This window comes from Mycteria americana, chromosome 7, assembly GCF_035582795.1.
Source record: "Mycteria americana isolate JAX WOST 10 ecotype Jacksonville Zoo and Gardens chromosome 7, USCA_MyAme_1.0, whole genome shotgun sequence".
NCBI lineage: Eukaryota > Metazoa > Chordata > Aves > Ciconiiformes > Ciconiidae > Mycteria > Mycteria americana.
The window spans coordinates 15,864,747-15,878,907 of NC_134371.1; the positions used below are offsets into that span (position 1 = coordinate 15,864,747).

Consider the following 14,161-nt stretch of genomic DNA (forward strand, 5'->3'; position numbering starts at 1 on the left):
TTTGTCTAGTTTAGTAAGCTTTAGTTGAAATGTCTCTAAAACAAAGTCTGCCATTTTGTATGGGCTTCTTATATGGCAAATTTGGTTAGCCAAAATAGCCATAACTTTGGTTAGCCAAGTGATTTTTTTTTTTTCCCCCCCCAGAAAAAAAAATAATTTTGAATGAAATGGAAATTGATAGGACAAAATATTTTCTCACACTTGCATTTAAAATAAAATGGTTTTACTGATTTGCAATGGGATACTATCGTTTCCTTTTCACCTTGGTGCTGTTCTTGCTTCATTGTGTATAACAGATACAGAATTTTTAGTGTTCCATTCACCACCACAGGTGCTAACAGTTGATTTACATTATCTGATACATAGCTCATATATTTGTAAAGTAATCTGTAAAAGGGATGTCCTTTGGGAATACTTGATCTGTTACCTATCGAATAAGGTGGCAGTCGAAGTAAATACACATCATGTATTTACATGAATTTTGAATGTCAAGATTTCATGTTTGGTTTCATGCAGTGAGTGGCACGGCCCAGTTGCTTTTAATAGCATTGTGGAACACGTGTGCCTGCATAGACTTTCCACACCAACTTGTTAATCATCACGTGTGGGCTCCATTTCATCAGTAAGCTTCCAAAAGTGGTAAAAATTGTTATACAAGACTAACACAAACTACATTATTTATATCATATAATTTGTAATTTTGGTAGGTTCCAAATAAAATCATGGATGAGAAATGCATGAGTTGAGACCATGCTGGAAATGGGGAAATGGTAGGCCCTCTTCGATGTGCTAAGCTATGCTTAAGCTGGGGAACTGGAGGTTTGTTACCCTCAAATGAGCAGCTGCTGGGTCTGTGTATGTACGCACACCAGAGGGTCTCACAAAATGCAAAACGTCTTTTTAGCTGGCATTAGCTTCCCGGATTCCGATAGCTTAATGGTTTAGTGAGAACGGTAGTAATACCAAGTGAATGAATGTCAAGGTTGAAGAGAAAAGATGTGAATGAGACTTGGCACAAGCCAATAGTTTAGTAACTACCATATTGTAAAACTAAAGACTTTTAGAGAGCCAAGTGCTTTGGCATTTAAATACATGACTGTAATTCCCTTTGAGTCTAACATAGTGTATGGCGAAGGCCATAAAAGAACCAGTACATCGTTCTTTTGCTTAGGTGCAGTAATATATTCCCTGCATACATTCTCTACATTTGTCCACTAATTCACTTCCACAGTAATTTTTTTTTTTTTTTAATAAGCCCAGAAGAATAAAGAACTGTAATGACCAAAATAGATTTAAAGGTGCTTGGATTTGAGACGCTAGTGGGCTGCCCTTAGTCTTTAAGCAAAGATGTTTATTGTTAAATTAATATGTTGACAGTTACTGGATCCCAGACATTCCTTCTATGAATATATTAATACCTCTGAAAGGAAATAGTTCAGAGAATCAAATTAAAATATATTTTATAGGTCAGACTTTATTTTATTTGGACTTATTTGTGCAGGAAAGACAGATTGAACCTACAACTAAAATTTATACAGCTGAAATTATATGCTAGTGCCAACATACTTAGATATTATTGTCTTCATGGTTCTTCCAGTATAATAAGTATTTTCTGCTTGATCTTAATTTCCAACCAAAAGCCATTTATAACTTTATAGAAAATTAAGCTGCTTTTAAAAGATGCTATACTTCATTTTATAAGGGTGTTTTTAGTTACAGAAGCTATATATAGTTGAGTCTTTTCATATATGAGTATTTAAGTTGTGGTCTTCAAGGAAAAGAGGAAGCTTCTCCCAACACAGAACTAGAATTTCATGAACTCTGCTACAGCTTAGGTACCTCTTTGAAGTGAAGATATTTTCAAACTTCCTCCTTTTGCTGTTTTCATTAGAATGAAGGATGCTACTTTGTGAAAAGATTCCCCCCCCCCTCCCCCCCCAAAGACTTCATAATTTAAGACGTCTTCAATCCCCCAGGATAGTGATTTGAGAGTGAAGATCTAACAACTTACTGTGACTATGGTATTAGTTGATATACATTCTTTAACATGTTTTTCTTCTCTTTAGGAGTACATATTCTTTTAGTTATTAAAACCATTACCATGTGATAAAGCTTATTTTGCTGAACTGTAAAAGAAAGCAATCATATTGAAATGTAACTGATGTTATTCCTCTATGTTTAATAGTCAGTTACACTCGACCTGTGATCGTTTTGGGACCCATGAAAGACAGAATAAATGATGATCTGATCTCGGAATTTCCAGACAAATTTGGCTCGTGTGTTCCACGTAAGTCTCAGCAAATACTAAAGCAATTCTAATTTTTTTTTGTGTTAATTTTCTTAATAGACATCCTCTGTATGTTGAGTTAAAAAAAAGTTAATATATTGTCTAAACTTTATAGAGCTATCTTAGTTGTCAGTCATCTCTTTGCTTGTGACAGTTTTGCAGTGTAAATGGGAGACTATTTTTGCATATTGTAGGGAAAATGTCACTGTTTTTTGTTTTGCTTTAAAAATTACTGGTTTATATTTAAAGATACTACTAGACCAAAACGAGATTATGAGGTGGATGGACGTGATTACCATTTTGTCACTTCCCGAGAGCAAATGGAGAAGGATATTCAGGATCACAAATTCATTGAAGCTGGCCAGTACAATAATCATCTTTATGGAACAAGTGTCCAATCAGTGCGAGAAGTAGCAGAAAAGGTAAATCAGTGCCAGTTACTTTCATTTACTGAGGTGATTGACTGTGCTGACAGGGGAAAAAGAGAAGAATGGCAAGGAGCCGTTAGGAACCCTCTGACATTTTTAAAAAGGAATTTGTACAAAACTAGAAACAAACTGCATTGTCACAAATGCATTTAGGGAAATAATAAAGCTTTGGAATAATGAAAGCATCGTGATTAAATTACGGGAAAAGAGCAACCATAGTTTGTGCCCTCTTATAAAAGAAAATAGAGAAGAAATCATTGGAATTACAGGCTAATTAGCCTAGCTCACATAAATAGATCATTAACTAATTAAGAATAGTGGTGGTGGAGTCAATTAATGTGATGATCCATTTGATATAGACCTGTGCAGAAGAAAACTTGTAAAATTTTTATTCTTTGTGCCCTTCATGGATTTAGCTGATGAAGGGAAAAGAGTGAATGTAATAAACTCAATTTCAGAAAGACGTTTTACATAACTACCACTACATTTTGAAGACTGACTTTACTGTTTTTATTGTGAACAGATTTTAATTAACTATTTCTTGCAAAATCTAAATATTTCTAAATTCAAAGTGAAGTTTACTTGAGCTCTCTGAAAAAGAGTGGGAAGAAGGAAGCATATTTCTTAGAGTAAGATGCTTGTTCTAAAGAAAATTTTTTGGTGAAAATTCTTTGCAAATGTTCCATGTTAGGTTGATGAGTGTTGTTCTACTGCTTACAAATATGGTGCATTTACAGTAGACAATGTTATCTGATCTGTATGAGAGAAGAAACAGCTATTTTCTGGGTGGGAACTCACAAGCATGGGCACTTTCAGTCTGGACATGCAGAGGGTAAGTGTGGTTAACCCGTGTGACACGGGAGTGTAGTTAGTCCTCTGGAAAACAGTGTAGACCATTCTGGCCAAATGGCTGAGTATTGTTATTTCTGGCAAGTATAATTTACTGGAATCAAAAACAGGGGGAACATGGTGAGATTCTGTGGTTCATGTGATGAAGTTTTCTTCTGCTGTCTTTCTCACCCTATGCAATAGAACCTGACCCCATGGTATATAGCAAGAAAAGTAAAGAAAATAAAATTAATTACAAAATTGTTAAAGTAAACGAACGGTGCTTTGTATGGGAGGCTGAACAAAGTTGTGAAACTATCGTATGTGGTTAAATGATGAAACTATTTATTGAACAGCTTAAACATTATAAACCTGTCAGCAGTTGCTTCACCTGGTAGCACAGATATAATCCTTCGGTTCCGTCCTAGACCTGAAATTGGCTGTGTTCTTTTGCCCATCTAGTGGGACTAGTAAGGTACAAAACAATTGTGAATCTTTTATAAACCAACATGAAGAACAAAGTACTACCAGATGTCTCCATGCTATTAAATCTCTTGCACAGGCACCGTGGGACTTTGGGTAGATGCAGCAATTTCTCAGTTCCAGCTAACATTATTTTTATGAGAAACAATGGCCTGTCCTTCAGAACTTGCTTCAAAATCATGACAGGGCTGCAAACTGGTTGATCTGGGCCTACTCCCTCCTTGTAGTCCTCCCTGTCTCGCTTAAGAGATGAGTCTCTTCAGTGATACAGGGATACAAAAGACGATTTCCAAGTTTTTTGTGATGAATTTAGAGGCAGACACAACAGAAATGACTGCTACTACCCCAAAAGTACCAGAAATAGTATTCTTGCAGTAGCTTTAAATTGTGTTCATTTGCCCATGCTTCCAGGTGATCCCTCTCTCTCTCATTTCCTTACCTATAATGGACACAGCTAAAAATGCTTTTTGATGTCATTGTTCAGTTACTGTAAAAGGCACTGAGTGCTGTGCTATGTTTCCCAATCAGTTGCAGTGCAGGTAAGGAACTAGAAAATATGTAAAATATTGTTTAAATGCACTGTGCAAAGAGCAAAATAGCTTCCCTGGATGAAAACGTGATAATTATATCATGAAGTACTTGCGTTTCTTTTCCTTGTCTTCCAAAGCTTCACTCAAAAGGAATTTTCATAATCCTCTTTGGAATCGCTAGCAGCTTGCAAATCTGTGTCTGAGGCCACTGTTAATGCACGTTCATTATTGATTTTGAATAAACTGTCACAGTTACATTCCATAAGGCCCAGTACAGCTACTGGCAATCTAGTCCTCCAACCCTTTGTCCAAAATCCTTTGGCACCTGGCATAAGTTGTTGGGCCAAACACAGCAAATACTAAGTGTCTTATCCCAAAAAGGAAAATGGCCCAGGTAATACTCTTAATTCACAATTCCCAGAGCATGTGCCACATTTAAAGAGAAACTATTTGAAAGATGTGGACAGGTAGTAAGATACTCTGCTAGAACATACCAACACCTTTCTTAAATGATACCAGTCAGCATCCAGATCCGGGAAACAGTTATCATCAGTTGAAAGCAAGCAGATATGTACTGTTCATGTGGGAAGAACAATTCTATCCTCTTTAAGAATTCCTGAAATAAAATTCTGTGGTTTTGTTGTGCCAGAGATCAAATGTAAATGATCCTAGTGATCTCTTCTGCCAGGAAGCAGAAACGTGTCAGTTGTTTCAGACTGCAGTCACTTCCTCGCTCTTCAACGTGCCCTCCAGGAATGATCTCCCAGGAGTTCAGGAAGTGTGTTTTATGATACGAGTAACCTTTGGTTTTATGGTGCTTGTGGGTTTGTACCCTGGCTCGCAGAATTCTGCCATTCACATTGGTTTCCTGCTAAAGGAAAAGCTTTTCTTATTTTAGTCATCTGACAGTGGTTTTCTGTTCCTCTCCCCCCATGTGTTTCTGAAATGCTAGTATGCCAAATTACTCATAGGCTACTCAGAAAGGAAAGAAATAAAAATGTGTGAGGTAGAAATGAGTGTATCAGAGATGAGTGGAGCCGAGGAACAGAAAGAGCCTTTGCGATGAGATATCCCAAAGAGCTGGAAAATTGCTTATAGTGGGAGAATAGAGGTGGGGAGAAAAGCAGTCCTACCTCATTGTCTTCCCACTGCCCAAGAAATGGTTAAGTTATATTTGTTTTTCAAGAGATAAAAAATAATCAGCCCAAATAAATTGCATTCACCATCTCGAACTTGGTATTCTATTGTGTGGTACCTGGAGGGAGGAGAGTGCTTGTATTCGGTTCCATCTAATGATTCTGATGGTGGCATACTTCCTTGCCGTCAGTGGTGGTTACTCCCTCAGGTATGCCAGTTAAGTCATCTAGCTCCTCTCTAAACCGCATCTGTGACACGGCCACCTTCCTAAAGGATCTTCAAATTATTTATTAAAAAAAAAAAAAAAAAAAAAAGAAATAATTCTGGTGGTGTGGTTGAAGTACAGCTGTTCCCCTGGATGATTCTGCATTGTTGATTGGGCTGCAACCTCTGGTGGAGAAAGGAAGGAAGAACAGTCAGGAACATCTCAAGTGATGTATGATCCCAACAGAGGAGCATTGTGGGACCTTGTGCCAAAGTGGTGAAATCATGTCATTGATGCAAATGCTCTAATTTTGTTGGCTTCAGTGGAGACATGTTTTCTCTTCTAAATTATTAGCTATGCATACTTGTGACTTAAACTTTGCTTAATGCCATTTTCCCTTCTCTCTCACTTTTTAGGGTAAACATTGCATTCTTGATGTTTCTGGTAATGCGATCAAAAGGTTGCAGATTGCCCAGCTGTACCCAATCTCCATTTTTATTAAACCCAAAACAGTGGAAAATATCATGTGAGTAAAAGTAAGGTACCTCAGGCTAAATTGTTTGAGACCGTCATTGTATTTGAAAAGCCAGCTGCAAGTTATGTGAAGACAATTGTAATACTTGCATTTTTAACAATATTTAATTTCTTGAGTTTAATTTCTAGGGACTTCTAGATGGGGTTTGTAATCCAAATTAAAATGCTTCAGAACAAATGTCATTGTGCTAAATTCCATGCAACATAGTGTCAGAACAGCTCATTCCCACTACAGTCTTTGCTTAGGTGTGTCATCTAGTAGATTGCCTCTTATTAGGGTTAATACTCAGACAACAGTTTAAAACCTTATTTCAAAAGACTCCAAGTATTTGATAGTAGTTTTTAAATGTATAATGTTTTCAATTTCAGGGAAATGAATAAACGCTTAACAGAAGAGCAAGCCAGGAAGACATTTGAGAGAGCCATGAAACTGGAGCAAGAATTTACTGAACACTTCACAGGTGTGTTTTGGGACTGTTCCCTTGTCAGAGTTGAAATGTTATTGCTTGCTGTAAAATAGTAATTGCCTCACTGCTGAGATAAGGATGAACTTTGTTTTCCGGCTAATCTATGATTGTTTTGAGGCATAGAGCCATCTTAATACCGCTACACTGATTTCAATTTGATCAATTAATTCAGTATATACAAAAATTTACTGGGAGCTTAATTTAGGTTTTAAAAACTGTGAGACTTTCTACTATTTTCCTAGGTATTATAATGTAGATGTTTGCTTTGTTGATATATGGTACGCTTAAAGCTTTTTATTTGCAGAGCTGAGATTGCCCAGCAAAGCTCCTTGGATAAAATGATCAATTTCATTTTTTTTTTTAAATTGGGAAGTAAAGAATGATGGTAATTAATTAAGCCTCTGGAAGTTGAGCACTACAGCATTATGGTACTTAGCAAATCAAATTTGTGTATGCCACAGACCTAACTGTAACAGCAAGGGATGGGCTGCAAGCACTCAAACTGTACTAAATGTTTGCATTGTGGCTTGCAGTAGGAGATTGATCAAGTCAGGATTTTCAGGAGGACAGAAATGAGCCTTCTCTATTCCTGTCCTAGATACACTCGCTCCTGTCCTTCCTGTTATGGTCTCTTGCAGTGTTTCAGTGTTTGCTGCCTCATTCACCTCCTTTCTGTGATATGACTCCTTTGCCCAATTCCTTCTTCCACATCTTATGTGGGCAGAGCTGTGAATGCAACAGCCTGCTCCACCTGGGCAGAGACACAGGAAAGGGTGGTGGCTTCACATGGGAGGAAGATAGAGGAACCAGTAGAGTCCCTGCCCCAGTCTTCCTGCTGCCTTGTTCTCTATATTGTGTGCTACCCACACAATGAACAACTTGAGTCCATCCCTCTTTGTCTGCCTCCCTCCCTCTCTGCTGCCCTGCAGCTGTCAGTTTGTCCCAATACTGCATCTAGCTCTCCCACCGGTCCCATAGCTCCCTATCTGTCTGTACCCAGAAGGTTATGGGACTCAACACATATTGCAAATTCTTCCTATTATAGAGTTCCTTACCAAATGACTTGCAAATGTGTCGAGTTTGTTGTTCAGGAAGCAAATGAGTTTATTTTAATAGATATTAATTAAATATTTATTTAGTAGCTGGTATTCTCCCAGGTTGTCTCAGGGCATTATATAGGACAGTTTTTCAGGAAATTAAGGGACATAATTCAAGATGTTTCAAAAGACTATGGGCCTTTTTAAGAGCTCTAGTGCTTAGGGCCATGTTTCTTCTCAGAAGTATAAGGACAGAGGAAGATAGCAATGGTCAGACTTCTGTCCTTGATAATCCCGTTCAGGCCAGAAATCTTTTTCTGAATCTGTTTGAGATACTTGAAGACATCACAAATCCCACTAAATGCTTACAGTTTGGAGGCTGCCACCCATATGAGTCAGGTGTTAAAACAGAATGTGTGAGCATTCCTTAATCTGTTAAACAATACCACATTGTGCGGCAAAATGAAGTCAACTTCTTCAGCGGGTTAAGTGTAAACATACTTAAACTTTGCACTGAAGCACATGAAGAGTGCATCCATCTTCTGTTCTGAGGGTATTGAGCTTTGGAAGAGGTGTGGTTAAACATAGCTGGAGAGAAGTAGGATGCTGAGCTTATGGCTATTGCATTGCAAAGACATTTCTGAATCTTTCTAATGTGCTGTTGTGCTGTGAACATTACACTTGAGCTATAATAATTAACAGCCTCCTCCTCCGACAGGCACTATGACAATGGGCTGCAGATGGGGAGAAAGTTTTTAAGAGATGGGAATGATGAGTAGGAATAAAAAGGAAGTAATTTGCATGAAAGCAAAGCTTGGAAGCAGCAGTAATGTATTAATGTACAAAAGAGTGAGTCTGGCCTGCCTCCAAAATTCTTTCATGCCAAACTTTGTTTCTTGGATTATCAACACTGAGATGGCAATCCTAATTAAAAAGAAGCTGCTATCTCATCATTTTCAGACTGAAGTGTGGTGAGAACAGCTCAAACTTCATCCTCATTCTCACCAGACCGTACTTTGATATGTCAGAACACATCCATATTTGCTTATTTCTAATTATTTTCTAGCCTTGGAGAAAATATATCTAACTTACACCATCTGAATTTAAATTGCACTTTTAACTATATAAGGAAGTCTGTTGTCTATAAAACTTGAATCTATTGGCTGGGCAACAAACTCCATGAGTTCCTCCTCTTTTTGGCCAAAAGCAAAGCTAGTGCTAGCAGGTAGAAATCCCAAGGTCAGCCAGCCTTGCTATGAAGTTTCAGGATCCAGCCGAGGAGTTCACCAGTCTGCATTACACCAAGCCAGGCCTCAGACTGACTGCATGAGGACACAGCCCTGTACTCTCTGTCTTGCCTTGTTGTGTTGGAAACGCACATGAAAGTTGGACCAAAAAGAATACTGGAGGATGTTAATTGAGTCAGACCAACTTGTAATGTGGTTAGGAAAAGCAAAAAGCACGCCTCGGTTTTATGTGTATACTTGCAGTAAAGGGAAAACCACTTCCTAACCCCAAGCCTCTGAGTGCGAGAGATGGTGCTTTGTGTGTCCTGCAGTACCATCGACAATGTGCTTCGCTCCAGCACAAAAACCAGAAATCCCAGTGGGTGTCCATTCCTTCAGCGATCTAAAATCCTCTTGCCACTCTGAGAAAAAAGAACAGCTTGGCTTGGAACATCTTGGTTTCTGTACGGAGCTGGGAAGGATGATTGCTGATTGCTACATTATGTTTTGCAGCTATTGTCCAAGGAGACACACTGGAAGAAATCTACAACCAAGTGAAACAGATCATAGAGGAACAGTCCGGGCCTTACATCTGGGTTCCAGCAAAGGAAAAATTATGAAAACAGATTTTTATTTTTCATTTTCTAACTGACATCACCTACTACATCTGACGACTCTAAGCCCTTCCAGTGGAGCCTGCCTCTAGTTCTTTCCAGCGTGGTTCATACCCTAACCATCACATTCTGCAGTTCCCATAATGCTTTACATTTGGTGTCTCTCTTAGTTTAAATGATTTGTATTATTGTGTGTTGTTGGTTTGCCATTTTTCAAACATGACAGTGGAATGGCCTGACCAGCTATTAGTTTGGGGTGGGGGTGGGAGGGAATTGCTTGGTAAAATTCCTTAATGTTTAAGGGAAAGTAACTTTCAAAGATTTTTCAAAAAAGCTTTATAGACATTCTTTTAAAATTTCATAACAATTGAAAGAAAAGTTGTATTCAAGGAAGTTGTAAATCATGAGTAACTTTGCACGCTTAACTTTAATAGCATGGTTTGGTCAGGGCAATCAATTTCAGGTTTATTTTCTGAGTTAAATTCTATTCTCAGTTGGGTTGGTTGTTTTTTTGTTTTTGGTTGTTTTTTTTTTTTCTTTCCAGGCAGTTAGAGAGAAACTTTCAAATTTTGAGTTAACATTTTCATTAACTCCCATTACTACTCCTCAAGGGATATTAATTTTCATAATTTCATATGGATATTCTTATAATCTATTTTTTCATTTTTTTGCCAATAAAATTGCTAGGGACAAAGATGTGTAATGTTTTTAATCTTCCTCGTGAAGCACTATTTATAGTGTCTTACAGAAATTGTTTATAGATAATGGTCATCACATTTTTTGAGCCTAAAATATGTTTAGGTGCTAGCAAACCTTGTATTTTTCAGAGGAATGCCAACTTTCCATTGGCAGTAATACAGAAAACAGCTGCAGAGATGGTCATTAGGGCAATGAGAATGATTCGTAGCCTAAAAATGTGTGTGTTCTTAGGGGTCAGATTTTAATGAATATTTTACCCACAATAACTGCCTATTTTGTTATAATAAATATATATATATTAAACTTTCTTTAACTAAACTCTGTAACTATGGGAATTATTTTCTTTACATAGTTGCGCACACGTATAAATATATATATAAAATATATATTTTTCTTTTACCACCTACTCCTAGCTTTTTGTTTTGAATAAAAATACAAATTAGAATTTACCTTCCTTAATCATGAGAAATCAAATGGGCTATGGTGTCTGGGCGTAAAGTCCAGGGAATATTAGTTACAAGAAAAAAAAAATATGTGCAAGTTCTCCTCTTTTCTACAGAATTTCAGGTCTTTGTCTTTTTTTTTTTTTCTCTTTTCTTCTCCCCACCCCGTAATATGCATGTCTTAACCAAAGGGAGAATTCAGAGTCAACAATACATTTTATTTTTCTGTACCTGTTCATCTCAGATTGCATAGGCACAAGATCTTTCATTTGCAACGCACAAACTTCTGTGCCGAATGTTATAAATATGTTGTACCAAAACATGGAACTACCTTCGGTAATGAAATTCTCTAATTCCCGTATTATTTGATACCTGCCATTGCTTATTTGAAACTGATTGTTTATAAGAGGGATGTACTTATGGCAGTCACGGGGCAGTCACACAACCAAATTGGCTTTGGTTTGTAAAGAATTATCAACACTATCCATTCCATTTGTTAGAAAGAGGAGAACAGCTAATAAACTTTATTGTACAATATATTTGTCAAGTGTGTTTTTAATCAAAAGAAATACAGATGTTGTAGCATTTTAAAATAAATGGCTCAGACTGTAAATGAAAATGTGTTAGAGGAACACTGGTGACCAGATTAGGGCCAGTGAAGTTATTACATTAAATGCAGGTTTAAACTTGGGACACAAATGTTGCTGGTGTTATGTGGCATGCTTATAAGACTTACAGTAAGTGTAAGCTGCTGGTGTATGGCCCAAAATAATTTTTGGTTTTCTAGATGTGTGAAGTAGGTGTGCTGTCTTTCTGAGACTCCTGTCTATGGAAGTGCAAGGTTTATAAGATCGATGCAACTTTTGATAAATAATGTCATAAATTTTTAAAGGAGCTAAAAGTTTACTATAGTCTACCTCTTTTGAAAGTCACGGGTTATTCGAGGTGTATACTGAAACATCTTAAAACAGACCAACTTTTAGATCCTTACATTTTTTTAATCTCAGCTATCAAATCTGCAAACCAAAATAACATCTGAGATCTCTATATTGTATACATTTTTACTTTTCTTACCTCTTTTTTTTTTAACTCATCAGAAAAAGAGTTACAGTTCCTGTTCAGCTGAGTAGATATGTGAGGAATTACTCTTTCATATATTGGAATGTCTGAATAACTTTCACAGAACTTTTCTCCCAGGCATTTGTGCTGTACCAGCTAGGTCTCACTGAATACTACACTCAGACTGAAGTCCACAGTACTTACCTTGCATGGTTGTCGTGCTAGAGTGAAACCCAGTCTCGGATCAAGAAAACCCAAAGGACTCTGGAGTATCATCTTTGCATTTTTGGTTTTGTTTCAGATGTTGCCCTTGAGCCCTGGCAGAAAAGCTGATTCTGGCAGCCCTGATGCTCCCAGTTGACTTGTTTTGTCTTGTAATTTTTAGGATTTTGCATTAATTGCTGTTTCTCTGGATCTCATTTTTCCAGTATTGGGTGCTGATATATCTTTGATTCTTGGGTACACTTTACTTTCTGTATTTTAAAGATACATTTTACAATATGTGTACTTCTCTTAAGGCTTCCAAGTTAACAACTAGAGTAATTAGGAAATCCAAATGGTGTTATACTGATGCATTTTTTGCTGGCCCAATGAAGGCACCATGGATTTTTTTCCCTGCCTGCTAACCCAACTATTTGTAACTGCTATACGGAAGCATGCTTGATAAAGTATGTGCTGTTCTCTATTATTATTTTAAGTTATATTATATTAATCATTTCCTTTGTGGCCATTTTTGCTAAATTATGCTGAAAATTAGGTTAAGAAATTTACTATCTCCTTAAAGCATAGATATTCATAGAATTATGAATAAAATAGGAAAATGAGCTAAATTATCATAAACTGTGCTTGTGTGGTGGTTTAGAGGGGGTTGCATTCAGAATAGGTCTCCTGTATGAAAAGGCTGCTCCTCTACCTTCTGAACCTTTCCCATAGAGGATCAGAAGAACCACAGGAGAGGCCTGCTACCAAATTAATTTCTTATTAGTCTTGCCCTTGCAGTCTTAAGCAAGTGGTGCTAGGACTGTGCATCAGTCTTGTCATCTATATATACGTAGGCCTTGCTGCAAGTGTCGGAGGGCTTGAGAGGTCAGTCTGGCCAGTGGGAAGGGCACAGGAGGGGTCTTGAATAATGGAGCCTTCCAGAAATTTGAAAGGACTCCAGTGGTGCCAGGTCGTTCTTTAGCACTTTAGACAACAAAGGGACGACTAATACCAGATTGTCTAGGTAGCCAAAATCAGAGCTCAGCCATAAAGTTTTGTTTAAGAAGAAGGTCTGGAGGGGTCATGCTCTGGTTTTTGAAGTTCTATGCTTGAAATAGCAATTAATTGACTTAAACTCAGCTGTTGTCTTACAGGTGTTAAAGCTAGCAGCCTGGCCAAATTGCAGTCAAGTAGCTAAGTAACTAACTCCTGAAAGCATCCATGCAACATTACTGGATGTATAGACTATGTGAAGGATGCATACAGTTGTGTTGTTTGTGCTCTGGATAGAAAATGGTACAGACATGCGCATGGGGGTTCATGGCAGTACACAGCTGTTCTTTTCCTGGTGGCTGGGTGCTGAGCTGAGAAATGGCAGTCAGCAGAGCAAAGCAGCATTGAATGGCTTTTATCTGAAAGTGTTACAGGCAGCTGCGGTTCATTGACTAACGAGAAATGAGGAAAAGGGCAGCACAAATGAGTGTTGCTCTGTGAAAGCTACTCGAAAAGTCACAGCAGCAGCTTTTAACACAGCTATTGTCAGCAGAGTTTTTACTCTTTCTGGGAGAGAGAAGCCTTCCTGGGCCTTCTCTAAAACCTTAAAAAAAAAAAAACCAAAACAAATTACTTCAGCTATTTCATAGCACTTGCGATAAATTTCAGGAGATGTATGCTTAGCATGCACTGTACCACCTGTAGAGTGTATAGGCTTCACTATTGTCAAAGCCTGGGTTTCTTGTTATGGCTTTATGGGATTCATGACAATGCTGAGAATGTGGCAAAAAAAGTGACCATCAGCTCTGTCAGATAAAGTGCTTAGCTTGAATCTACTTTTGCTTCCTGAGCCCCAACACATAGGGAATACATAGAACTCGTACTTAAAATGAGGATTTCTTTACACAGCCCTGCCTTACCCCTGTGAGTCAGCGTGTAGCTGTTTATCGAAGTCTATAGGTGGTGCTAACGCAGTAACAACCTCATTGG

General features: G+C 37.8%; 1 protein-coding gene across 6 annotated transcripts in view; it reads left to right on the forward strand.

The window, feature by feature from the left end:
* DLG1 (discs large MAGUK scaffold protein 1) overlaps nt 1-11,537 on the forward strand; it is a 173,788-nt gene extending 162,251 nt beyond the window's left edge. For all 6 annotated transcript variants that reach the window (XM_075507201.1, XM_075507203.1, XM_075507205.1 and 3 more), the window contains exons 21-25: nt 2,186-2,287; nt 2,537-2,709; nt 6,315-6,424; nt 6,802-6,893; nt 9,676-11,537. In XM_075507201.1, coding sequence (XP_075363316.1) covers nt 2,186-2,287; nt 2,537-2,709; nt 6,315-6,424; nt 6,802-6,893; nt 9,676-9,782 — 584 coding nt within the window. In that variant the 3' untranslated portion in view covers nt 9,783-11,537. The remainder of the gene's footprint in view (nt 1-2,185; nt 2,288-2,536; nt 2,710-6,314; nt 6,425-6,801; nt 6,894-9,675) is intronic.
* Nucleotides 11,538-14,161: the final 2,624 nt, after the last annotated feature.